The 26,824-nt window shown below is 43.3% G+C and overlaps 2 protein-coding genes across 2 annotated transcripts in view; one reads left to right on the forward strand and one right to left on the reverse strand.

Moving 5' to 3' along the window:
- The first annotated feature begins 14,467 nt into the window (after window positions 1–14,467).
- On the forward strand, window positions 14,468–20,815 carry LOC128302915 (uncharacterized). Its single transcript, XM_053039764.1, has 13 exons — window positions 14,468–14,588; window positions 14,684–14,780; window positions 14,851–15,003; window positions 15,077–16,108; window positions 16,178–16,409; window positions 16,479–16,651; window positions 16,811–16,935; window positions 17,020–17,218; window positions 19,573–19,713; window positions 19,785–19,853; window positions 19,922–20,071; window positions 20,183–20,715; window positions 20,783–20,815. Exons 1-13 carry the CDS (start codon window positions 14,499–14,501, stop codon window positions 20,813–20,815), a joined length of 3,027 nt encoding a protein of 1,008 aa, XP_052895724.1. The 5' UTR covers window positions 14,468–14,498.
- A 3,632-nt stretch (window positions 20,816–24,447) lies between these two features.
- The window catches only part of LOC128305935 (protein nervous wreck), an 8,213-nt gene continuing 5,836 nt past the window's right edge, over window positions 24,448–26,824 (reverse strand). Inside the window, exons 8-9 of the mRNA XM_053043577.1 lie at window positions 25,621–26,824; window positions 24,448–25,573 (exon numbers count right to left, since the gene is read on the reverse strand). The exon at window positions 25,621–26,824 is cut by the window's right edge and continues 1,284 nt beyond it. The gene's annotated coding sequence lies outside the window, so the exon portion shown is untranslated. The remainder of the gene's footprint in view (window positions 25,574–25,620) is intronic.

Consider the following 26,824-nt stretch of genomic DNA (forward strand, 5'->3'; position numbering starts at 1 on the left):
ATGACAGCGTGGCACACATATTAAACCCATACATACATAGTGAAAGGAGGGCTTAAACAGAGTCACCAAGACAGCACCAAACCGTTTCGTAATGCTTGACGAGCTGTGAAGGGTAAAATTTGGATCATTTACGGTGGTGTCAACGGCCACCAGCTCACTGGCTTCGTTAACCGCCAACCGATGAAACCGATGCGCGGCAACCGTGGCAGCACCACGTTCAACACGTTAATAATAAACCGCGAAAGTGTGCGTTCGCAAGAATGAGTTTATTGCATCAAGAAAATGTCCTTTTTACGGAAAAGCAAAAGCGATCGTGAATTTTAATTCTATTATCACTTCCTTCCGCTGCTACCGGGATGCGCCGTAACACTTTGGCCGCCCGGCCATCGCTCAAAACGGGGGAAAGTAATAGTTCTCGCCCCTCATCCACAAGAGGACAAGCAAAAAACAAAAAGACATTCTTTCCGCTTCCATTCCGGGTGAAACTCCTTCACGATCGTTGTCCCCCAACCCCCGCCCCAAAAACGGTGTGCGAGGCGTGTCCGAAGTGGCATATTTTATCGTACCATACTTTTCCTTCCCATCACACACACACACCCAACACAGAGGAGAGGTGGGAATGATTATCATATCCTCCCACGTACCTGCTGACGTTGGCTGAAATAATAAAAATGGCACAAGTACGGTGAACCAGCCGGGGAAAGCGTTCACGGCTGTACGACAAGACCCGGCGTAATCACCGGCGTGCCCTGATGAGACATGACAATGTCTTGCATGTTGCTTTTGTTTTGCGTGATATTAAGGGGGGAGATCTTTTTTTGTTTTTTTTTTGTTTGGTCCCCGGTACACGCCGGTACGCCTTGCATAAAGCGAGCAAATGAAGCTCTAACGATGGTAGCAAGGAACAAAAAAAGAAAGAAAGAAAAAGGGACGAATACGCTCATAACGCGCATTAGTGGGATGTTACCCCGAAGGAAGTAAAAGCTGCGCGGCGAATTCGAGAAGCTAAGAGCTTTTCACGCGGCTAAGCTCGGTTGCTGATAGATCGGTGGTAATATTTCTTGCTGGGCGGTGGCACCACTCCGGCACAGTCCGTCCGGAAAGCACGCGAGTCTGGGTGTGCGAAGGTTTTGAAATAAAACCGAACCGAATGTGTTGAAGGTTTTCCCACCGTTTGCCACCGTGTGCCGGACGGATTGAAACGCCATGGCGTTGGGAATGGTTTTGGCGAAAAGCGGGCGAAGGATTATACGGATATTGCTTTCCACCGTTTTTCGGTACGTGTGTATGTGTTTTTCTTTTTTTCAGATTCAACATTGTTTAATAACCATCAGTGCAAAAGCTTCGGAGGGCTTCGGACAAGACAGGCAACAGGCAGAACGCGTTGTTGCAAATTATAAAGCTATAAAGCCGAGAAGGTGCACCTTCTACACAGCCATATTGTTTTTTGAGGTCATATGTAAATAATTTGTGATCCTTTCAAGTGTTTTACAATTTAAATTTGTATTGGGTGGTCCATATGGCGAATTTAAGTAACTCTGAATTTTCAAAGTAGCTCTGAATTTCCTCAATGATTGGTGAATTCTTCAATGCTCCGCATAGATTCAGGCATTTGAAGATTCGAAGATGTTTTAAACAGGTTTTTATGTTAGAAGTTACTGAAATAAAAACGTTTTCATCGATGAACTAACCCAATTGCAGTGCGGACCTTCTGATGAATCAATAAGAATTCAAGTATCTTGTGATAGTTGACGCATGTATTGATTGACTCATTTAAAGATTCAAATGAACGACTCTTCGAAAAATATTTTAAAATCCTAGTTGATTCAAAAGGTTCTTAAATTATCAATTTTTAAAAGACCCGGTAGCAGCGCCTGTTTTCGCACGACAGAACCGTTTCAAAATTCCATCCGGAACAATCCCCCGTACGTAGGACTGACTATCCCGGTACGGGAGAATAAAGTCAAAGTAAGCTAAAAATGGGCTTAGACCTCTTGAGGTTTGTTTACCCATTAAAAAGAAAGAAGAGAATAAAATTAAATTTTTTTTCTGTTCTTATAACCGCTTCTTAGTCATAACCAAACAAGACTCCATTTAAGCCACTAAGACGAGCCTGATTTTGAGTCTTTTAAAAGACCATTTTCCCACACACAGTGATCCAGTTACCATGGTTATCTTTGCCCGAGTAGATGCTTCCGTCGACACCATTAAGCACAAGATTAAAGCTCAAAGAACAGGGGAAAATCAAAAGAAAAGTGGGATTTCTTAACAAAAAACCGAGATAATGAATTGCAACAATAACATTACACATATTACGAAAGTTATTTTCTATTGCAGCACTTACTTCAATTATCTTTCCGATTGCTATCGACAAAAGGTTGCTTTTAACTGACAAACAGAGGACGCAGCAAAGCGTAACACTTACCGTAACCGCTCAGCGTTAAAAGCAATTCAGCCATCCGTCGTTGATCTAGTGATGACAATTTTTCAACCATTGCTCAGTCGGCCAGCATTAACGCACCACAATGGACCGTCCGGCCAACCGACCAACAGGGACAACAGCTTCCACGCTCCCGGTGTCCGAGGTCGAAGATTAATGGCCTTGACTAAAGAGGCACCGGGCGCCTCCTTCAATGTGCTCAAGTGTGTTCATTATTGATTTCACTTCACAGTACACACCGGGACAGACGGGTAGTGACCGTTACGCTTGTTCCGTCGGCATAATATCACCTTCAAAGGCCGTATACCAAGTGTTCGTTCTCACTCGTGGAGTGTGATACTTTTCCCAACGGCTCCCAGCAGGCTCCATCCGGCGGCACAATGCGATATTCGGGAGCGGATAAATATGGATGAGCCGTGAATGAAAGTGCCACTTCGAGGACTTGGAGGCATCATGGAATTTTTTATTCAAAATCGATAGGAAACATAAAGTTCGTTTGCTCCCAAGTCCGAAGTCTACGGTTGGCAGCATTCTGTGTTCTGATTTTGGCAACCATTATTGAGTACCGCTCGAACTTTCCGTTAATAACCGAATGGTTAAAAATAGTACTTCTGTAATAACTTATCCCGAAATAGACAACCAATGCGATCATTCTTGTTTTCTTTTTTTGGTTTGGTTTTGGTTTGTGTCTCTTTTGCGACGTCCGTTGAAGCGTCTTATCCCCGAAACGACATCCCGCTGTGCACCCTGCTGCTAAAGGCATTTCCCTGCAACGTGACATCTGGACGTTAGAATTACATATTACTATCACTTTATTTAACATTCGCGACCGTTCCCTGTCCATCTGTTGGATTGCTCGGCAAAGGAAACATTTTCAACTTTCCTCCGAGGTTTTGTTTCATTTTTTTCCACCTCTCATTTAGGCTAACGCCGGTTTTCGGCGAAGCGTCATTTGCTGCAAAACTTTCTAAGCCACACTTTCGAAGCCGTTACGAAAATGAATGGAATGATTTTATTGCTTCGAAATTCAATATTTATAAGTCTCAAACAGCAATACGGCCTGGTCGTTCCTCTCGAATAAAAAAAGCGGTCTGAAACGGTGAGGGGCAGCCGGAAAAAAGGGAAAGATAGAAGCATATTTAAAATTTCAATCATCTCTCGACTTTTAGTACTGCTCTGTTTCGAGCTTGCACGATTGCAATTCAGCTTTAGGCTGGAAACTTTTATTCATTTATTATCAACAGGCTGTCGCTAGAGCAAAGAAATGATAAATAAATATCTCTTTTAGCTATGAATTTCTTTTGTTTAATTTGTTTCAGTTTCGTACCGATTTTGACCGTGTGTACCGAGTTCGGTTATTAACTTTTAAGATATCACCAAATATAAGTTAGTATACTTTGAGTGCCTTATTAAAAGTTAGTGCCTTTTATTATAAGTCAACTATTATTGGAATTATAAGTTATGCATGCATTTCCACAAAACAACATACACCAATTGCTTAGAACACGATAACCCGTGAAATTTGTTATAGAAATCCCTATCGGTAACAATACTACATAGACCATAATACTTGTAAATAAATAAATAAAATCACTATCAATAAATGTGCAATTAAAAGCAACGATACGATCTCCATCATCATCTTTAGCAGCCTTTCCGAGGGCGACCAATCAACCTAATTGATCATTGGAGGACGTTCCTAAGAGCATTCTCGCCATTTAATATCACCACTTCAATCGGAAGCCACGCACACCTCACCCAACAACAAAAGGCATGCGGAGAAGCCCAATAACGCTCGCGTCATCGTTCATCAGCATAATCTTACCTTGCCTTTTAAATGAATATCCCACTCGAGTCTTAACTCCCACGAGATGGGATGGAGCAGTTTGATAAAAAAAAAACGAGATTTGTTCGCGACCGACACGACGCAAGGACGCAAACATTCTCGCACATAGTTTACGTTATTTTCGATGAAAAATGACATTCTTTTTCGAGAAATGTCTGCGCTGTACACGCTCGATGGAGGCGCCAGGTGCTTCATACATTTGCAGTTGTCGTTAGGCAAGGGAAGCAAAATCAACAGCAGCGAAAGGAGAAAAGAAGAAAAGTAAAGCACACTGACCGACGTAATCCACCGTCGGCAAATAAGGAACGTCGGGCACACTGTGTGGTACGTTGTGCTGTGAAATTAATTCAATTATTTCCGTCCATTCTCTTCCGAGCATCGGTTTCCCACCGGAACGGATTGGGGCAACAGCTCTCCTGTTGCTTTCGTTCCAACCACGGCCGAAGTCTGCCTGCAGGTTTGCTCAAAGCTTTCTTCATCTTCGGTAAAAGCTTTTTCTTTTACCTTCGTCCACATTCGCCACGCTCGGATACGAACCGTCTCAAACCATGAATGAATTGGATGGTTGCCGTTTGGGCTGTATGCGTTTATGATAAAGTGTGTGAGTGAAAGCAAGCGGAGTGAGTGGGAAAAATTATTTTTGAAAACGGCTCACAAAAAGGATTGCAAAACAAAATATATTCCTCTGGGAACTGCGATGTTGCTACGATGAGAGGGAAAATGTGTCGCGATACACATCGGCTGAAGTTCTCTCGGTGTTTACCAATGAGCTTTCGTTGTAATCGCAGGCGCAGTGCTATCGATTTCTGCTACTTTCTATCACATTTGGTGTAAAACCGAGACCAATTGGTTACAATTTGAAATGTGGTTTAGAGAGGTTTAGTTGTACTTTGTTCCATTTGTCGTTAAAATTGGCAAGTGGCTGTATACAAACTATTACCAATTAAATTGTAGGTAAAACAGGGAAAATAGTCAAAAAAAATTTAGAAAATCTGTCAGACTAATATATATAAGACCATATCATAAACAATAAATCATTAAACATTTTAATATTGCAGAAAAACTAAAACATGACAGCAAGTTTTACTAAATCATATTTATGGGGAAGATTTTATTAATAAAAGCTTTATAAATAACAAAAAATAGACTTTAAATATAATGCAGAATTACACATTTACTTCAAACTGCTAAAATAATAATTTTCTTTGCCCATTGTTCCAGAACTCAATGACAACCGAGTCCTGGTATGAAAAACACTGGAGCACGCTTGGAAAAAGCTCCAACATACGAACGCAACCTCGCTCTCTCTCGAAATGTCTCTCTCCCATATCAAATACTACCACCACCAAAGCTTGAGGTCGCTTCAGAGCAACTATATAAATAGGGGCGCTTCGGTCGGATTTTCAAGCCGATCGCACTTTAGACGCAAAACTCGGCACAACCGAAACGTTTTGTTTCTTTCCCACCCCCCAACAAGGCCTTCCCTACGGGTTGGCTATACTGGACTGGTGACCGTACACTGAAATCCCACAAAACCGTGCGTGCGTGCGTCCGTACCGTTCAGTGTCCTGTGGGAAGTGCAGCAAGAAAAAAGGCACAGTGCAGGTGGCGTGTAACGCATCGAACAACAGTCAAGGACAATACCATTAGCAAACACTACAGTGAACAAATAGTGTCGACGGCACAGACGGGGGAACCAAACACACACAGCGGGTGAGTGAAGGCGCGCGGCCAAGGTGTGTTTGTTCGGCTAGGGGGATTTATGGTGTGGGGTGAACGGTTTGAAGAAGTGAATAGCAAGACGAGAAGGATATGAGATGGGATGAGGTGTGTTTGTGTTTGTGTGTGTGTGTGTGCGGGTAAGCTTTACCAGGCCAAGGGTTCCCAGATTGCACTGTGCTCGAGTGCTCCATCATCTAAAATCGTACCGGATCCCGGTTCCCGTTCGGTCGGTAATTAGAAACGCTTAATGTGCTGAAGGTACCCGTTTTTCGGTAGCCATTTACAGCCCCAGCCACAGTACGTAAGCAGTCGTGTGATGCTGGGCTGAGTTTGAAACACAAACAAACAGGATAAAAAGCGCGATGAACACTAACACTGCTCGGGCTGGAAATAACTCACCTCCGTGTCTCGCTCGCATTGGGATTAGGACGCATAATTATGCTTCACGCTTACACATTCTCAGAATCAAGGCTACCATCGGTAACCATGGTACACGGAAGGCGGCGAAGATGGTTGTGGTGGTGATGTATGACAGTGTTGTTACAGTGTTGACAGGTTCTTCACTGAAGTAGGCTTCAAGTAGGTGGTAAAACTAATTGCCAAACGATGATCATGCTTTCCTGCATCCAGCCACGAAAGGGGGCGTGTTTCACTTCACCCTCTTTCCACATTATGCACACACACAACCGTGACCTAACACCCAATAAAAATACACCTCGTCAAAGGAAACAAAAAAAAACCTTCCCCAATAATGCACACGTCGTATAAGCTTAACCTTGCCGTTACACACCTTCTTCCCGTGCCGTGGCCGTTGGCCAAGACATGATTAAAAGAAAGGTTGGCATGGAAATTTTCCACTGCTTTTTTTTTCTTTCCTCTAAACACGAGCAACAAGTTATACAGCGTTATGAGGCGGTCTCCCAGTACGCTTCGCGTTTACCTAACCGTTAAAGGTGAGCTTATCAGGTTACGATAAGGGTCAAAGGAAAGGAAAGGGTTTATGTTTACCCCGAAACAAGAAACTCCGTTGCAGGCAGTTTCCCTTTTTTGTCTTCGTCCAAGTAGCCATTTGGACGGGCTTTGTTAGTTTGTTCTCGGCTTTCTTCGTACGCCAAACCATAATGGGAATATTTTTTTTTCGCACGCAAGACGAAAGGTCCTAAGTTCGACCGAGAATTTTCCGACATGATGCCCTTTTGCTCTTTAAACCATCCAAACCTCGAAGATGATATTACACTGGAATTCTTTTTTTTGTTGTAATGGTATTGTTTTCTTAAGATCGGTTCGGTTACCTTTTCCCGAACCGAATCGCTCTGATTGGAGAATCGAAAAATAATCTTATTTAAATACATCCCCCTTTCCCGTCCACCATTTTCCCATTCCATCTGCTCCTGTGTTCTGTGTGTGTGCGTGTGGTTCTACGGCTAGAACGTGGGATGGAAAATTCCTTCCCCGGGAATGGGGGAATTCTGCTGAAAGTATTTTAATATCATGCTGTCTACCGGGAATTCGAAGCATGGAAGTTACTTATTGATTGAGCATTACAGGGAGCAATCGGCAAATAGCAAATCACTTGCCAGCGAGCCAATAATGAGTCACGTGGGCCGATTTGCTTGGGCAAAATCCATGAAATGTCTACCAATTTCGTTGGTGCATTTTTTCATTGAAACCAAAGATGAAAGGATATCTTGTTATTTACCACCTTCCGTTTATTTTTCGCTACTTTCGGTTATGAAACTGCTTCGGAACAGGGTAGCAAAAATCTTCTATGAAAAGGAGTATAGGACGGGGGGAGGTTCAAATTGATTGTACTGGAAAGAAAAAGCCTTCAGAAACGATCCCAAATGAGCAAACTTTGGTCCCACATGTGATATGAAGCGATACGATGCGATCGGCAACATTGCCAGTTTGTGTTGCCATTGCTAACCTTTTGGAACCGCGGCCGTCTTGGTAAAGGTTGGAGTTGAAAATGATGTTCCGAACAACAGACACACACGATATCACCATCATCATCATCATCGTTGCACTGCACTTCTTATCAAATGTTTCCATCGTTCTCCCGAAGGGTATTTCTTGTGCTTGCTCAATAAAGCTCCCACACACACACGGGGGGTCGGGTTCCGGCTGTTGGCCGTGGCAGCAACTACCCGGTGCCAATATTTCCCACAACCGGTACGCTTTCTCGCACCTAAAAGCAACGATTTTTTTTTACTCTTTCCTCATTTTCGCAGCTATTTCGTTCCACCGGATATTTGTTTGATTTATGGCGAGCTTGCTGACCAGCGAGCAGAAAGGAATCGAAATGTAATTGGACATTTTCAAACATACCGCACCGTTGTGGGCAGGATTTGGCTACCCGGTACACCGGTTATTTATTAAGTTCGCTCAAGTGCGAACAAGTTATCATGCATCAGTAATGGCAAACAAGGGCGAATGAAAAAAAAAACATCATCCCTTCGGGGTGCCTCTACCCCCACATCGGGTCACTCCCCATTCACCCTTTGGCAGTAATTTATCAACCGGTTCGGATCGGGTCCGGTATGCGAAACCTCATTTGTCAGTCAGCGGCCGTGGGGTGTCACATTGCCCGGACTTGTTGAATCCGGGCCTATCTCTGCCCATTGACGTTTGGGCTGTGCGGTGCCCTTAATTTCCCATAATCAACCAACCGTCAAATGCGCCCACGTGCTGGTGTGGTGTGTTGTTGTTTGTCGCGCAAAGCCCCAGTTCATCCATCAAATTATTGATCCGTGCGAAACGGACCAACGGGACCAGTAACGTTGGCTGGCTGGTTGTTGCGTCGCGGTGGATGAATTTTATTAATTAGCCAGATTACAGCACTTGGCGCAATCGATACGTGTGGTTGCACATAAACCGATGCGAGATCGTTTGCGTGCCCGAGCTTGGGGGAGGGCAATCATTTGCAAAACCCCACGACGAAAAGAACGACAATTGAAGTACACGGTCGGAACGGTGGTAATGGCAGGAGGAGGATTGTGGAAAGAATGGACTGGATGGATGGTATGGAATAAATTACAATCGTACCGGCGCTGCTGTTCGGTCGGATGGGCAAATTGTACACCGGATACCACCACCATTCAAACACACGCACACACTCGACGCGGGGGGAAAAGCTCCTACAAATCTCGGTATTTTCCCCTAAAAAAAGTCCAATACCCGGAATGGGACATAAACTTTCCCATGCAGAAACCTCTCTGCTGGTTTTTTTTCCATTCCCTATCGTGGACGATGATCGTTAGATTGGAAAAAAAAGGTGAAAAGCAAGGGGATGCGATATAAAACTTTCCAATCGAGACGAACGATCGAAACAAACGAATCTAGCATCACTCCCGGACGTGCGTTATCGTACGGAAAGGTAATAAAAAATGGACATAAATTTTCTTTCGTCCGGTACGTTCCTCCATCTCCTCCAACGCTCCTTTCCTGCAGCGCAATTGATCATGGTTAGGGCGTCTGGCGTGAAGTACGAGCGATTGATTAGCTATTGATCGCACAAATCGAACGCTCATGATGATGGTCAGTTCGAATGTTTTCCGGTGGAGCAAAGTTAACTTACAGATGAGTGGGAAACATTCCTAAACTTACTTTTAATGTAGTTTGTTTTTAGTTCTGTGGCACAAAACTTGAAGTTGAATTAAAAAGAAGCGAAGATGCGAGTCCCTTAAAATGTTCATTGTTATGTTTTAAATTTTGTTTTAAGCTTTCCAATTTGCAAGGACGAAACTATTCATGTTATAAAAATGTATTAATAATCTATGCTCTGTGATTGTGTGTAAATATGGGGTGGTCCGATGGTGTATTTGGTAGCCAGACCGGGATAAAACCCCATCCACACCAATCCTCCGCACAACAGGGGTATGATTACCAGGTATGATTAAACTAAGTCAAAGAAATCCATAAATGGTTGACCTTAGCATGCTTCGGATTGTTGTGCCGGTAAGAATAGAAGATTGTATAATATTAGATTGCGAAGAGCCGCCATTATACAATTGTGTTCTTATCAAATCACTTCATTGAATGGTGATAATTTCAAATGATTTTTTGCAAAATCAACAACTGTCAATGCATGTATCTAATATTGAATAAATATTTACTTTGTTTAACCATGATGAATTCAGTTTAATTGTCTACTTCCTTACTGCATGGTGTCGCTATAATCACTTTGCACAGTCTTCACCTGTTGCAGGAATCCTCTTACGATGGCCTTTATTTGGGTATATTTCTTTTTGGTCTACCATTGCTCTTCTGCTACGGTTTATTTCCTTTATTTATTATAATTACATTTATGACGATTCTTTGCCGTATTTTCAACCATATATATTGGCTGAGGACGGTACAATTTTCTCAAGGCATTTCCTCCTTGACTTTTGCCTTATCCCGGGCATGTTCGGGTTGTGATTTCTTTGATGTTAATGTGATAAAAGAGTTCGTGCATTTTTTTACGAAAAGGGAAGCTTTCTTGTGCCAAATTTGTATCACATTGAATTTTTAATACGTTTTCACCTGTGGCGTCACATGTGGTCCAGCATTATGGCCCAATAGAATATCTTTGCCATGTCTTTCGCTATATTACGGCTGGTTTTTTTCAATGCTTAGCTTTAACCCATCAATTTTCGTCGATAGACCTCCCCTGTGATCATATCATTCGTATGTAGCACATCCAGGTAAACAGGATCTAGGATCCAAACTAAAATATGATGGCTTTCGGTGGCCGTTCAGTTCATATTGAAGTAATTAAGTCGAACTCCCCACAAAAACACTTTATCCGATACAGATGTTGCCATACTAGGGGCTCTTAGAAACTATGCTGTTTACACTCCATCAAAATTGACAGCATTTGGATAAGAATCATCCATAGGGTTTCTTATCTTCAAAATGGTATTATTGACACAAAACCCGTACGAACTCATTTATACTTCTAATATCCATGAAATTAAACATTCCATCATCAACTGTTGAACCAATTAACCATATTTAGATCTTTATATAAATAATAATTAAAAAAGTATCCTCAAGGGTTCTCAATCATAGATAGGGGTAACAATAAACAGGGACCCTTTTCCATCGAGGTAGTGTTCTCAAGCCGACTAAACTTCTCAAAAATACGTCATTCATACTAAAAATAAAGCGAAGAATTAATTTTAGGCCTCTTGGGCTTTCACTAGGGATTTGCCAAGCTCATTGCTATTTCCAGACATTCCACCTTCCATCTCCAAAAAAAAGCACCTTGCCAAGTATTTTGACATTTCCCGCAACTCTCATGAAAGTCACTCCATCATCTTAGCTTTTACCGCCGTGCGCTTAATTTCCGCCACAGACACAACGCGAAAAATCACTTGAATAATAAAGCTTGACTATGGCTGAACATGCTACCCACCAGCACCGTGCGACAGGTGAAGTAGAAATTTGAAATTCAATTGAAATCGACCGTCCTGTCCGCCTGTCAGCAACATGCACGAACGGTCTAGCAAATCCACAACGGTTCTGCTTTCGGAACCATGCTGAATGTCAACGGGTCATTTGAGCGCAACGGGCAGGCGGTGGGAGCCCATACATCCGGACTTTCCAGGAAACCGTAACCCCGGCATTATTCCGCCGTGCGTCCACGGAAAGGCGCACACACTTTAATAGGCCGACCCCTCGCCATAGCGGTCAACGAATTCGTACACTCAACGGTGCCATAACGCGATGGTTATGATACAGGGAATAAAATTTTACAACAGGCAAGCAAGAGGGCTAATGGTATTAGGCGACGGGCATTTTGTTTGGCGCTTTGAATGGAAATGCACATCGATGGTCCATTTTGATTTCAATGTGCTAATGTGCAGGACGCAGGTTTGGTGTTATGTATTGTCCTACGACTATGTCTTGCTTTCATCGGTTTGTTTTGCTTTGTATTATTCACCACCAAACAGGGAGCTGTATTTTTTTATCGGTTTGTTATCATTTTACTTTATCATTTATTGCTTTCTGTAAAATAAATCATAATTTCTCTTCACTTTACACTACCATTGTTTCTATTTTATTTAGTCGAAAAGTACCAGGCCAGGTCTTATAACTAACAGTAGTTTGAATTTCCTTCTCGAAACAGTGAAAGGTCACCTTAACCCGAGTGTATTTGTTTCTATTTTATCTACATCAATTTAAAAATATATGAACAATTTTTATAAGAACATAATATTTGCAATTTTGAAAACCCTTCAATAATATATTTCTTGGAGACACGAAAACAAACCACATATCACGCAATTTCATTGTAAACATCATCTCGTTATTCAATTGGTTAACAACGCACATAATCTAACCACCTTATTTACATTGCCGTTGTTATTTAATCGCAATAAAACCGACCCCAAATCTGTGACTTCTGCCTCACGGTCACGTAGTTGTGTAGGAATTTTCCCATCACGATCAGCGAACCGTCGGCAAATGCTCGAGAAACAGGCCCAAAACCCATCACCAGGTAATCCGATTGCCATCTAGATCCCATTACAGATTACACCGACCGAATGGATTGTCCGCCGGGTTTTTGACAGATTGGATAGCATCGATCCGTTTTGTGGCTCTGCCGGGCTAATCCGTTAACGGAAGGACGGTGGAAGGTGGAGCGAAGGCTAGAAGAAGCGCATCGGGGCATTATTTAAATAACATTAATTAGTCGGTTAATGTTTAAACCCCTCACGGCTCATCGTGCGATACCGAAACCCGCAGCGATGAAGTTTTCCACCAAATGAGATGACGCACCATATTACTCGGGCAATAAGCGAATGCATTGCCACCGGCAAACTGTAGACAGTTTGCTATCAGTTCCTTTTATTTACGTACCACGGCTAACGAGCTTTGAAGTGAGTTTTGCCGGAAGATCGGTATCGAACAAGCTCCTTGGAGACGAAGATTAAAACGTGGACCCGCCTGAAGCTTTGAAATCAAACTTTCGTGCAGATGGGACCAGGAACGGCAATAGATAAACCGTGGGGTCTATTGCATTCGCGTAGGAGCTAAGTAGTTTTCTTGATTTCCATCCCACAAACCGCACATCGGGAGACATTGGGCTACTTCGAAAGTTTGACCACTACTACCATCTGTGCGCATCAGGCAGAGACTATTTTTGGGTTTGCGAAAAGTTTTTTTCCACTCACGCTAAACCCATTGTTTATGGCATGCGGGACGTTCTGGGATCTTTTCGCTACCGTTCTAAGCTGACGGTGTAGAAGAAGCTTTTCATCATAAATGGTTGTTTTGGTGGAATTTATAGCTTCTTCCATGAATGGAAGTGAAACCCCTGTTCCTTTCACGATGGTGATGATGACGGTTGCGTTGCTTCACTTTCGAGTGGAAAATGGTTCCCTTAATCCTTCCTTATCTGCCATAATCATTCGAATCGAGTTTACCACCCATTGATGAGTCTCCGGACCTTTTTCCAGTGAGCACAATAAAAATGTCAACCGATGCGTCCATCCGTTTCAACGCCAGCATCCTTTCCGGTGCTGGTATGTTCTTCTGAATCGTCTGCTTTATTTCCATCTCGCCATGACAGAATAAAAAAAAATATGAGTCACATGCCATTCGAATGATTTAATCCGTCACTATCAGCACCACTAAGCCGATCATTTGCAAACGTAACGCAACGCTGCGGTTCTATTGCACGGAAAATGAATTGTTGGAAAAATGGTATTTTTCGCATTCTGACTGTGTCGGGCATATTGTGACCAGGCTGTTTGTCCTTTCGTTTGCTTGCAGCTAGCTATTTCCATTTCGTTCTGGTCAATTTCCACCGGCAAGACTGCAACCGGCAGTGCACACAATGTTTCAACCCTGGCAGCATAAACCACGGCAGCTTATAGCAAGGTTTACCACACTCTGCTCTGGTGTGTGACTTGCATCGCAGCTAGCTACGCTTTACCATGCCTACTTTGTGTCGGAATCTTGTTGAAAGTTGTCCTTTGCCGCTTGCCCAGGCAAAACCGCAAGCTTGATGACTTTCTCCTGACGGTGACGATGATTTTTCCCACAGAATGGCATGGCGTAGTTTTATAACATCATGCGGAACGTGACTAATGCCCCATGGGGAGGGGGTATGCAACCGGAAAAAACCGGATCTGTGACCGTACCGACCGAGAGCAAGCAAAAGTAAATCGTTCAAAGCTCTAGAAGCCGATTACAAATTGAGTATTCTTCCGTTGTCAGCTCGGTCGGTAATAGAAGCTCGTAAAGGAGATATATGGCCATATTTCCGTGTATATATTTTTAACACCAGCAACCAGAACGAAGGCGTTGTTGCGCAAGAGAACACAAATATCTCCAACGAGCTTCATGTCTTAAGCCAATATATCTTATGGCACAGAATGGAAATTCCTTACATTTCGTTCTGTGGTATCATATTAAATCAATTACAGAAGGCAATCTCCAATTCTCGTTCTCATCCATTTACAGGAGCAACGAAAAAATCTCTCCAAATACCCCCTCAGTATGGCGGGTTTTACCATCTATTCGTTGCTGATTCTCGGAACCAGCCTGGTCGTCGCGTTGGGATCGCAGCATTCACCGTATTCCCTACAGGTAACATTAGATTTCGTTTCAACTGTCAATTGGTATTCCACCCGGGAGCGCATCATTGCGATGTACAATTTCATTTAAAAAAAACTCACTTTCAGGCTGCCATTGATGCCCTGCATCGCCGAGAAGCTCAGCTAGCCCTGCGAGAGGAGGCCGCTGCCGAACAAATGGATGAGGATGGGTACTGGATGGAGCGTAAGTAGTTTTGCAGGGTTTGACTGTCCTACAAACGTGAAACGTGTGATTTGTGGTTCTTTTGCAACAGCAACCGAAGAGCAGCAACAGCAGTTCCGTCCGAACCGGCAAAGATTAAACCGCATTCTGGCAAACTACTTGCGGCGTGATGAAGACCCAGAAGATGGTTACGATCCTTACGATTTGGACACACGCAAGCGTTCCGTGTTTAGAGAGCGTGATGGTGAGTTGAACGTTAACGTGACGTGAGTTTGATTAAATTCACCAATATTATCACTAACCGCACTTGTTCCCAGAACAATCTTCCTATCCGACCGTTTTCCGTGAGCGGGAGCTTGAGAAATCATACCCACATCCCGATTTGTCCGCTGACTTCTTGCGAGCGGTAGATCGGCAGGCGATCGCCGAGCGTGAGGAAGAGTTCCAGGATCGTTTGCAGCAGCTGTGGGACAAGTATCAGCAGGAGGAGAACGAAATCGAACAGCGGCTCTTCGAAGACGAACCAATGGTCCCACTGTCCGGTGCGGGTGGGTACGAAAAGCGGCAAGGTTTCCCCATGTCCGAGTCGGAACCATCTCCCGCACACTACGGTCCGCCGATGCAGGAACGCAAACGATCCCTGCCGATTCTTCCCTGGCTGCCAGCGACACGCAAGAAGCGATTCCCGGTGGCCAAACGATCACCCAAACCCGAAGCACCACCATCCGGCACCGACGAGAAGGTGGCCAAGGATTTGCAGGCCCTATTCGGAGCTCCGATCGAGCAGAAGCGCAAACGTTCCAGCGAACCGGCAAGCGGACCAAGTTCCACGGCAAGCTCTGGGGTGACCACGGCAGCTGCTGCTACAACCGAAGCGAACAAAGCCAAGCGAGAATCAAGCGATGAGCATCACGAACACAGCTCGGAGGAAGGACCGGAAGATGAAGAACATGAGCACGACCACGAACACGATCACGACCACGAGGATTCGAGCGAAGAGTTTGAGGGTGAGGATGACGACAAAAAGAAGAAACGGTCCGTGCGCAAACGATCCAACCTGGAGGTGGTGAAGGAAGATCAAATCCTGCCGGGAGATATTGGGGAGTTTAAGTCGAAGAAATCGATCCAATGGAACAAGTACTTCGGTATGGATCGCAGGAAAAAGGATGGTCGGAATGGTGCCGGCAGCGGACCCGTCCCATACCCGCTGAGCTTTTACAAGACGTACGATGAGGATCGCAAGAAGAAGAACATAAATCAGGACAAGCTGGAAAGCATGGCACAGAAGCTGAAGAGCATCGAGGATCTCATTCTGGACCAGACGGTTAAGTACACGGGCGATCATGAAGGTAAGGCTCATCGGATATCGATTTCTAAACGGACCACTATTTACCACGCTGTTCCTTGTTGATACGCAGGACTTATTACCGAACCGGATGAGCTGGAAAAGTTGAAGGACAAGCTGGTGGCACGTTTGGCCACTGCGTACAGCATCGAGAAGATGCGCCACACGCTGGAAAGGCTGAAGGATTCGGTGAGCGATGATCAGTTGAAGCTGAACGAGGTGGAACCGGAACAGCCCCGCGAAGAAAAGGAAAAGGCCAAGCGAGTCGCTGTGAAGAAGGAGCGAGCTGAATACGATCATAGCCAGTAGGTAGCAGTACTCGTTGCGGACAGTCTTACCGGTGCTAATGGTACTTGTTTTCCCATTTCCACCAGACACAGCATGGAAGGCAACGATAAGGTAGCGCACGATGAGGTCGAAAACAATCTCGACGAGGTGGAGGGCGATAAGAAGAAGAAGAAGCGTGCCCAGAAGCGATACCAGGTGATATTCCGCGGCCCGGAGGAGCCCGAGCTGGATGAGGATTTTAGTCGAGGGTTGGTTGTTGGTAAGTGTGGATGTTTATATTTTGTTACTGAAAACCCGTAAACGAAGTTATGGACGACACCAGGACCTCGGCGTTCTAGAATTCCCAAACCTCAAGTTCAAGTTTCGTTCCAATGCTATCGTCTTTGTGAGATCGTACTTAGGCTATGTTTTCTTCCAGAGTCCACTGAATGTCCACTGCTAGATGCATTCGAGAGGCGATGTCGTGGAGTAGACGTGCTGAGCGGTGATATCTATCAGGAGCTTCTTCCGGCTTGCGGGGCCCATCAACTATGCTATCTATGCGTAAGTAACCATCATCTGCCCATCTGCACGAATGTCACGCCATGTTTAACCATGTATTCCTGAAATTGGTACCACCTTCCGCAGGGTGTTTCACCGAAAGTTTGTGACCTACAGTATCTCTCGGAGGCGGACAACATATGCGAGAACCAACCGGACTGCCAGACGACCGCCCGATCCGTGCTGATGATACTGCGAGGCTTTCCCGGGCCACAGCTTGGTCCGCGCGAGTGCGCCAAGAATCCCTGTCTCTACCGGGCCATGGTTGAGGTCGGTGTCGTTGTAAATTAAATTCCGTTCGAAACGTCACCGCCCGGAACGCATTACACACCTTCTATCTGACGATGATGTGACTCTTGATGTGAACGTTGTTAAGCTACTCTAAGTTTCTCATTAACGAGCACCACAAGCGCTCGGACGGTTCGGAAGATATTCGAACTGCGGTGGACTGCGGTTGTACAGTGAACGGTTTACTTACCCATGGGAGGCGCAATGTAACACACTAAGGCTACCGAAGAACAACGATGATCAGTATACCGAGAATAGGTCGCAAGTCGAGGAAGAAGAGATGCAACCTCGTGGAGAACGAGAAAAGAAACAAGCGGAAACATTCCTTCCCTTCCTAGTCGCTTTAAATTGTGTGCGCCCTTGCGCGCGCGCGTGTGTGTGTGTACCAGAACGGCTCACCTTATCGTAGCATTGGAGCTCATTTTTAATCGCATATCGATAACTATGTATGTTTGTTCAACACACGCACAAAAAAAAACCCCACACACACACACACACGTATGGACAGAAACGCAACCTCTTTGATGTGAGTAATCGGCGTGACGTTATCAACGATTTATCATGTGATTTTGTTATGATAATGCATAATGCAAGACTCTCACCAGCCGCGCCGTGTTGGAGCATATGCCGGCTAAAGAAAGGCTAAATATGTCACCATCCGCGCGGTGGTTTTAAAATGCTGCTACGTTTTATGCTCGGGCCGTTCTACTCCAACCTCGTTTGATCGTCCTTTTGAAAGTATATGCATGTATCGCTGTATAAGTAAGATTTTTGTCATACCATTATTTACAAACTTATAAAAAGAAAAACTGACAAAAGGATATTGAAGAAAAAAAAACCGAACTCGACTAGGTCGACACGACCTGATGCTCTAGTTGTGAGAAGAAACGGAGGAATAAAAAGGAAACGAAAACAGAAGAAGCTAAATATACATATACAACTATATTATACTGGATGTGTACGGGATAAGTTTCTGAAACAAATAAACTAATAATTTACAAACATGAAAATCTTAAACATCTAAATCTAAACAACCTCCCCCTCCCCACCCCTCTGGCCTGACATTGTGCGAAAGTGTGCAAGTGGAGAGCGAAAAAAGGTGAAAAAGGAAAAGAACCACTTAAGAAAATACCCCCCGATAACGAGCAAGAAGGTAAGAAAACCGAAGCAAAACAAAAAACAAACAAAAAAAACTTACAATCCCGACAATAAGAAACAAGACGACGAAACAAAACAATAAAACATACATACAAAAATGTGTTGACTCGCAGGCGAATTGGCTGTATGGCTGGGGTCCTTGTCTGAAGCGCATAAGCGGAACGGAACTAACACTAATGGAGGGGGACACAAATACCCACACAACTTTGGCAGACAAATTCCGATATAAACTACTACGAAACTGAACTGAGTGCAGCTATTAGTTTTACATACTGGTGAAGTAGTGAACAGTGGGGTTGATAATAGTATGAATGAAAATAATAACACAAAAAAAATCAAGCATAAACAAACATACATAAAAATATTCTACTACAAGTTTTCCCGTACTACAAAAACCCTCCCCATCCAAACAGTCGATCGGTTACAGGCACGATATGAAGCTAGCAGCTGATAAGCGTTTAATAACGATGTGGAACATAAATGTGGAATTCGCTACGCCCAATAACCACTCAGCTGGCACGTTGGCGTTAGTACTGAAAAAGAAAACTAATTTAACGAATGTGTAATGGCCGAGGGTACTTAACAGCAAGAGCAGTATGTGTAACTTGCGTTGAGATTTACTAACACTTGCAACTGTACGATTGACACTTGTGTGACACCCCCGAACAGATTATTGACACACCGAACCACACAAAACAAAACCGATCGACCTAAACTACACACGAAGCAAACGAAGCGAACGAAGGAATGCATACACTAAACAATCAGAAAACAGAGACAGAAAAAAAACAGTCAGTATTTGTTGCAATCTAAATAAACTTAATGAAACCCTTCCCACAATAGTTGGTGTATTATGATGACTTGTTATTGTTATGATTTTACTGAAGTTGTACTCGGGAGAATTTCTCCTATATATTCCTATTTTTCTATTCTGCCTCCTGTTCACTGATGAGTCTCCCGGCTAACAGTGAGCTGCTAGTGGTGAATCCCTGGTCCACACTGTACCCGCATCAAATGCGGGAACGACCGCGATACTTGAGTGCTATCAATGAAGCAATGACTGATGATAGCTGCAGCGATAAGATAAACTTGATACAACACTCACCGTGGGCAACCCGTCACAACCACTCTGCACCGTACGCGTCAGTGTACATTCGGATGTTAGACGGACTCTTTAATTTTGCCGCTGAAATACCCGGGAAATGTCGTCTGCTAGGGTTCCACCATCTCAGCAGCAGGAATTCTACGGCCCGGATACACCAACGTTCGATCTGAGCTGGGACTATAACTACGACAGTACGCTAGCTGCTCCACCGAACAATGTGCCACCCGTCGGTAAGAAGATGATTAGCTTTAGCCCATTTCCTGTGGTGAATAACACCTGTTCGATCCATGTCCATACACAGTGCACAGTGGCGAGAATCGAATTATCACCGCGCAACCACAGTCTCAGCTTCACAGTGAACGCGATGGTGGTAAGTGGGGGACGCATTGTGTCAATATTCGAATAACACTAACTTATAATCCGGTGTACCATTTACAGTCAACCTGCGAATAATGCCGCCCCAATCGGGTGATCATATACAGTCCATCAACAGTCCCTTCCTGACGCCTTTCTCACCCCGAGCCGGGCTAGACTTTCTGTATGGGCTTCCGTCCGTGTTTATACAACAGAGTTACGAACTTAATGAATGTAAGCCACCGCGAGAGAGCGCGAGAGCGCGAGAGAGAGAGAGTGACCGTGTGTAAACACCGTCCGCCTCCCCTTAAAAAGCTACTGATAATCCCCCTTTATCGTGTACAGTACTATCAGGCGTCTCATCGGATAATCGGTTTACAATAAGAGGACCTTCGAACGAGGCACTTTACGGCGCGTCGGAAACATCCGACCCGAAGGACCGCTTCTGGGGCTCACTGCGTCCATTCAGTCTAACGCTGGTGGATCGTAGCCATCAGGAGGTGCTGCTGTTTAAGAAAAATCTCGGCTGCGGTGTGTTTTGTTGCTTCTGCAAGAACCAGTTCCTGGAGGTGTGGGCCAGCCCGGGCGAGCTGATCGGCTGCATACAGCAGGACTATGGGATACTGTCGCAGGAGATCATTCTCATGAACAGTGATATCAACACGATGTTTCGCATCCCGATATCGTTCGTCAATGCGATACGGATGCCGAAGGAGACCCACTTCCGGGTGCTGGACCGCGATCGTATGACGCAGAAGGGTACGATCACGCGCGCCTGGAACGTTAATACGGCGAGCTACACAAACAACATCTACTACTCCGATCCGACGATGGACGTCAAGTTTAAGTCGCTTTTCATAGCGGCAGCCTTCATGTTGGTGAGTGCTGTTTGACGAAGGGGACTAGATCTTTATTGTTATACGATTTTTCTTATCTTGTATCTAGGAATATCTATACTTTCAATCAAATTGCTGTTAGGGCGAACAGCATGCAACGTGAATTATGGATTTATATTTAACGAATAAATGGCTTTATCACCATTACAACATATCTTGTAGGTATTTGGTACAGTGAGACAGCAAATGCCTCACTTCTTTGCTTTGATAAGAAATAAAAACATAACATGAATGGTTCAAATATGGTACTGTGGAAGATTTATTGCGCTACAAGAACAAAAAACATCCCGAACGTCATTTTAATGTCAATTCATTTTCTAAAAATTCTTAGTACATTAATATTAAGAGCAAAGGTGTCACATTATGACATTACATCCCAATCAAATTGCACTCCCGGTAGCTATTAAATTAACTCCAAAACCTGAAAGTTCCCTGACAATGCTTTTAATTAAATTGGAAGTATGAAATTATTCTTCCTTAGACAAATTACTAATATCATGGTTGTTTACACATTAATCATAATATTTAATGTAACTCGATATTTGTCCGTGTTGTTGCACCCAGTGTGCAGTGCTACTACGTGGGCAGTTTTTAGTACTGTCAACTCATACTATCAATGATACTATTTTTTTCATACTATTCCGACATGTTGTCATGCTATAGAAAGCCAATAGATAGATTTTGTGTATTCCTTAACATTTTACATTAAAGATAAATTAAATTAATTCCAAAATCAGAAAAATTATTAAATAAGAGGAGCCTTTTCGAGAGAAGCTGTTTTAAAGTTGTCGCGCAGTGCAATGGAGGCGCCCAGTCACGCAACGTTCCTTGTGAGCGACTTGCCTCGTGCGTCGGCTGACGTTTGCTTGCTAGACGCTTTGTTCTAATGATCTTTTGTTTTCTAACGTTAGCAAAGGTGAACTTCTTGATTATTCTCGTCATTAAAAACACGACATCAAAGAGGTAATGAGGCCCTCAGCTTCTCAGCATTGTCCTTTGTATGAATACCCGGTTCAATAAAATGTATTTATGCAGAAGATGTTCCGATCTATTAAGCCTTCTGTTTGAGAAAACATTATTATCTGTTTGAGAAAACATATTATTTTTAGGAAGAGTCAGCACTTTTAAAATGACATCATATTATGGAAAAATTTTCACAAATTAAGAGCGAAACAAGAGAATACTTACGTGCCATGCAGTAATAGCTTAGCAAGTTGCAGATAGCGTTTGAACTTATTTCAGTTCAACATCATCGTCTGCCATCTTTATTTGATCTTCCATCACTAGAACCGTTGGTCGACAGATAGATTTTGGATGGATTGTATGTCTCACACGCCCTATAAACGTGCTGTACAGCTCAAGCTTCGCCCTTCAGTGCAAAGTGGTTTGAGTGAGCATATTATTTTAAGCTGTGAATAGACTGGGAAAGCGTTAGTAAAATCAACAAAAAACATCAACCATCATCTGGGTCCGTTTAGCATTCTCATAGATTTATTTGACTGATAGAATTAAGTACAACCATAATCGCAATTATGAGGAATAGTCAACACAGGGACATGAAAACTTAACTGGTTTCATTTCACTAAACCTCCGTCAGAAATGGTATGTATGCAACCGCCTGCATAGCACGTAACGTACGATAAATGCAATCCTGTACCGGTTACAGTGCGCCCCTTACTTTTTGCGCGCTTTTGGATTGCGGTTTTCCATTGCCAATGCCTACTAAACCACGATTAACCATGGGCATTCCGCCCCGAGTACCGGTTACGTGATGTTTTCATATGTTTACCTTCTGAATAATTGCTTCTAATACGCCGAAAACAACCAGAACCGAAACCTATGCAAGGATGGTTGTGTGTGTGTGTGTGTGTGTGTGTGTGTGTGTGTGTTTTTTTTTTTCTTCTTGTATGTTTTTGCTTCTTCTTTTGGTTCAATATTTCTTTTTTTCCATTACATTACTTCACTATTCCAACGTTTATAGAGAACGGGACTTACGGATGAACAAGGCGCGATTAACCGTTTGGGAGTACTTCGCAAAAAACACATTATCTACTTATTATTATTGCTACATGGATGTACATAATGGGGCACAATGACACGCCGGTTGCTTGGATTGCGTTCGTTCACTGTCGGTTGCTTTGGGGTTTTTGTGTGTATCCTTCCGTTCGCGTTCTGTGTTCCTACACGTACAATATTTGCACTAACTGTACTAACATAGCAAAGGAGCTGCTACCACAAAGAAGAAGATAAGAACAGATAAGTGTGTGTATGTGTGAGTGTGTGTGTGTTTGCAACTGTATGTACCTTTGTCTGATTTTGTTTGTAGTTTTGCGCGTTGAACAGGTCACAGGTGTAATTGCGAATACGAGTTTTTGGTAGTTAATGTATGTATGTATATATATATAACAGGTGGGCTGATAATTGTTTGGCCTATGACAGTAAAACACTTTTTTTTGGCCAAATTTTTTTTTTGTATTCAACATACGTCCCTTCAAGGATGATTCACCAATTATAGCGGTCTTTCAATTTTTCGATACCATTTTTATAGTAATATTTGCACCTTGCCTCAAAAAACGTCTTTGTTTCGGCGATCACCTCTTTATCCGACGAAAATTTCTTCTCAGAGGACATCCTTTTGGGATCTGAGAAATGGAGTTAGTCACTGAGAGCCAGATCTACGAAATACAGTGGGTGGCGAAGAATTTCGTGGCCTATTTCATGAATTTTTGCCATTGTTTTCACTGATTTGTTGCACGGTGCGTTGTCTTGACGAAACAAAACTTTTTTTTCTTCAAATGCGGCCGTTTTTTGACGATTTCGTCCTTCAATCGCTCCAAAAATTTAATGTAATAGTCGCTGTTAATGGTTTTTTCTTTCTCAAGATAATCGATGAAGATTATTCCTTGCGAATCCCAAATAATTGACGCCATAACCTTGCCAGCTGATTGTTGTGTTTTCCCCCGCTTTGGAGCAAGTTCATCGCGTCCAGTCCACTCGGATGACTGTCTATTGGACTTTGGAGTGAAGTGGAGAAGCCAACACTCATCCACAGTAACATACTGACGCAAAAACTCGGATTAAATTCGCTTAAACAGCTCCAAACTCTGCTCCGAATCATCAACTCGTTGTTGTTTTCGGTCAAATGTGAGCTCGCGCGGCAGCCATTTTGCACAGAGCTTTCTCATATCCAAATACTCGTGAACGATATGTCCAACACGTTCCTTAGACATCTTTAGGGTGTCAGCTATCTCGATCAGCTTCACATTATGGGTGTTCTTAATAATTTTGTGATTTTTTTAATGTTTTCTTCTGTAACCACCTCTTTTGGGCTTCCACTGTGTTCACCGTCCTTAGGGCTCATTTTACCACTTTTAAATGTAGCATACCAATATCTGATGGTTGATTTTGGTAGAGCAGAGTCCGAAGACTCTTCATCAAACCAATTTTTGACTTCAACTGTATGTTTCCTCTTCAAAATCCAAAAGTTTACCATTACGCGAAATTTCTTCTTTTTCATAATTACTCAAAACACAAAAGTTGCGTCACACAAAATGCTCTAGCTCATTAGGTTGTGGCCCGAGTGCTGTCAAATTTGGACAGAATTCGTTTGAAGGTTGGTACAAACGAAATATGATATGGATAAAAATCTTCTGGCGCGATAAATGTGTTAGGCCAAACAATTATCAGCCCACCTGTTAGCTTTATGTATGCCTATATTTATGTATGTATAATTGTTTTGAGATTTTTTGTTATGCGTTTTCCATTTCTTCTTTCTTTTTTTTTAATTCGATAGGGGTATTGTAGGAGCGTTTGAGGTTTGCGAGAAATTGCACACTTGTCCGGCCCTGTAAAAGCTGCTCCCTTCTTTTCTTGCCCCGTCCAGTCCATCGCTAATGTACAGAGCGGCTAGTGTCGACACGTTCACATGCAATCATCAGCTCATTCTCGCTGCTTTCACACTGTTCGCAGCACTGTTTAACATTAATCGGCTAACCAAATGCGTAGTATCGATAACAAATCACAACGGTCACCCACTGGCAAACACAATACAATCTCGTCTGCGCGCGTGAACAGTACATCAAAACAGTCGCTAACCTAACGCAATTTCCCTTTCGCCGCGTTCGATTGAACGAAAGGCAGACCAAGCAAATACCGCAAGCTATGGACACACACGCTAAGAATATTGACTCTCCATCGTCTTGCGCAAACACATACACACACACACACGCGCGCGCACACGCATTCACTAACATTACTAAATGCACTAAGCGCTAAGGTGTTAGGGTTTATATGATTTGTTCCAATTTGTTTTGTGTTTTTTTATACAACTTACAGCTTACAGCTTTCACCTTCTGCAGCAAGAACCAGTAACAGTGATCGCTACCACAAACGCAGATATTTTGAAGCTATAGAACCGGTTTGAAACTCCTAGCAGTAGATGATGGCTGAGTAAAGGTTTAGAGGGAAAAACGGGGGCGACATCCCAACGCGCAACCGAGGAAATCATACGCGAGTGTTGCAGCATTAGGTGCCTGCTTGTTAGAATATTACTCTGAAAGGCCTTGTCCATCCCCGGAACTGGATGCGATTTCCCTACGGTGCTGCGATATTTTAGGTTTTCCGCTCCCATAGTGCTTAATGTATGTATACACGGATCCTTCTATATACCATCCCGACGCAGTTATATTAGTTACGTGATTGTGTGTGTTTGTGTGTGCCGTCTCCACCGTCATTTGATCTTTCCGCAAACGAATCCTACCAATGTTTTTTGCTAATTATTGTGTTATGCCGTGCGCACTGGAAACATTGTATGCGAATGGATTTTAGCGAATAGAATGGTCTCAGGAAATAACGCACGCACAGTTTCCTGTCCTATAGTTCCCACACTTGCCCTTTGCCCGTTATTAGATTCGTGTACCGTTCCTCCTGTTTGCGCTAAACTTATCCGTGCTAGATTATTCCATTTGATTTGCATAACGCGCGCGTATCGAAAGAGGGACGGGGAAGGTATTTGATTAAAGTGGTATTTGATGCGCAAATCACGCAAAACTAAACAATCGAAGCAGCACAACATTTGGTTTATCTAAGCGAACGAAACCAACCGCATCGTATGTGTGTATCCTACCCGTGCTGTAGATGTTTGGTAGATTGAGTAATTATTGTACGTTCGGCAAATATAGTGCTTGGCGGATCGTTTACGCACGCGGTAACGATCGCGTACTTGAGTTATATGTATAATGGCAACGTTTGGCCACCCGTACGAGGGCCATCGAAATTTTCTATATGAGTATAGTCTGCTAGATGCTAAAATCTTACATCGTGTTTGTTTGTTTTTTTGTTTGTTGTTATTTTGTTCAGCTGCAACCGTGTGGGGTTTGTCTTAGATCGTACTGTTTATTCATTTGTTTTTTTTTGTTTTGCTAAACTTCCTTTTGTCACTTATTGTTACTTTTCCCATTTTTCCAACAGCGCTGCTGAGAGAACTGAAAACATACCCCATACAGACAATCCCTATAGCTGTGGTTTGGGTTTAACAAAAAAACCAAAACTTCTAATCAATAGTAGTAAGGTAACGCGATATACTAGGCATTAGGCTTGAGTTTTCTTTTTCATTGTGTGCTTTTTCGCCGGGGAAAAGCGGAAGGAAATCTCTTTTTCTTTTGTTTTTGGGTTTTTCCCAAACAGGTGTACGGGATACGGCAGAAAGATCGAACCGGGATCGAAAGAGTATCGCTCTACACGATTTTAGTGTCTGGGTCGGTGTACAGTGCAGTAGAGAGCAGTGGTAAGGAGGGAGGGGATGCATGCATGCATCGATGGGTAATGTTAAATGCAAACAAACGTAACGGCCTCCAGCTGTGATATGTTTAAAAATTGATGCAATTTTTAATGCCACTACATGCGTTCCAAAACAGCTCGAAAAGAAATGTCCCTTCTTTTTGTAGTTGAAAGCTACTACCAAAGCCGCAGCTGAGCAATTGGCATTGAGCTGTACCGGACCGGACACAGTCACAGTCAAGGGGACATGCCGGGCAAAACAATTCTAATAGGAGTTGTTTTTTTTTTTTAATTCTCAACTAGATTGGTCGAT

This window comes from Anopheles moucheti, chromosome 3, assembly GCF_943734755.1.
Source record: "Anopheles moucheti chromosome 3, idAnoMoucSN_F20_07, whole genome shotgun sequence".
Taxonomy (NCBI): domain Eukaryota; kingdom Metazoa; phylum Arthropoda; class Insecta; order Diptera; family Culicidae; genus Anopheles; species Anopheles moucheti.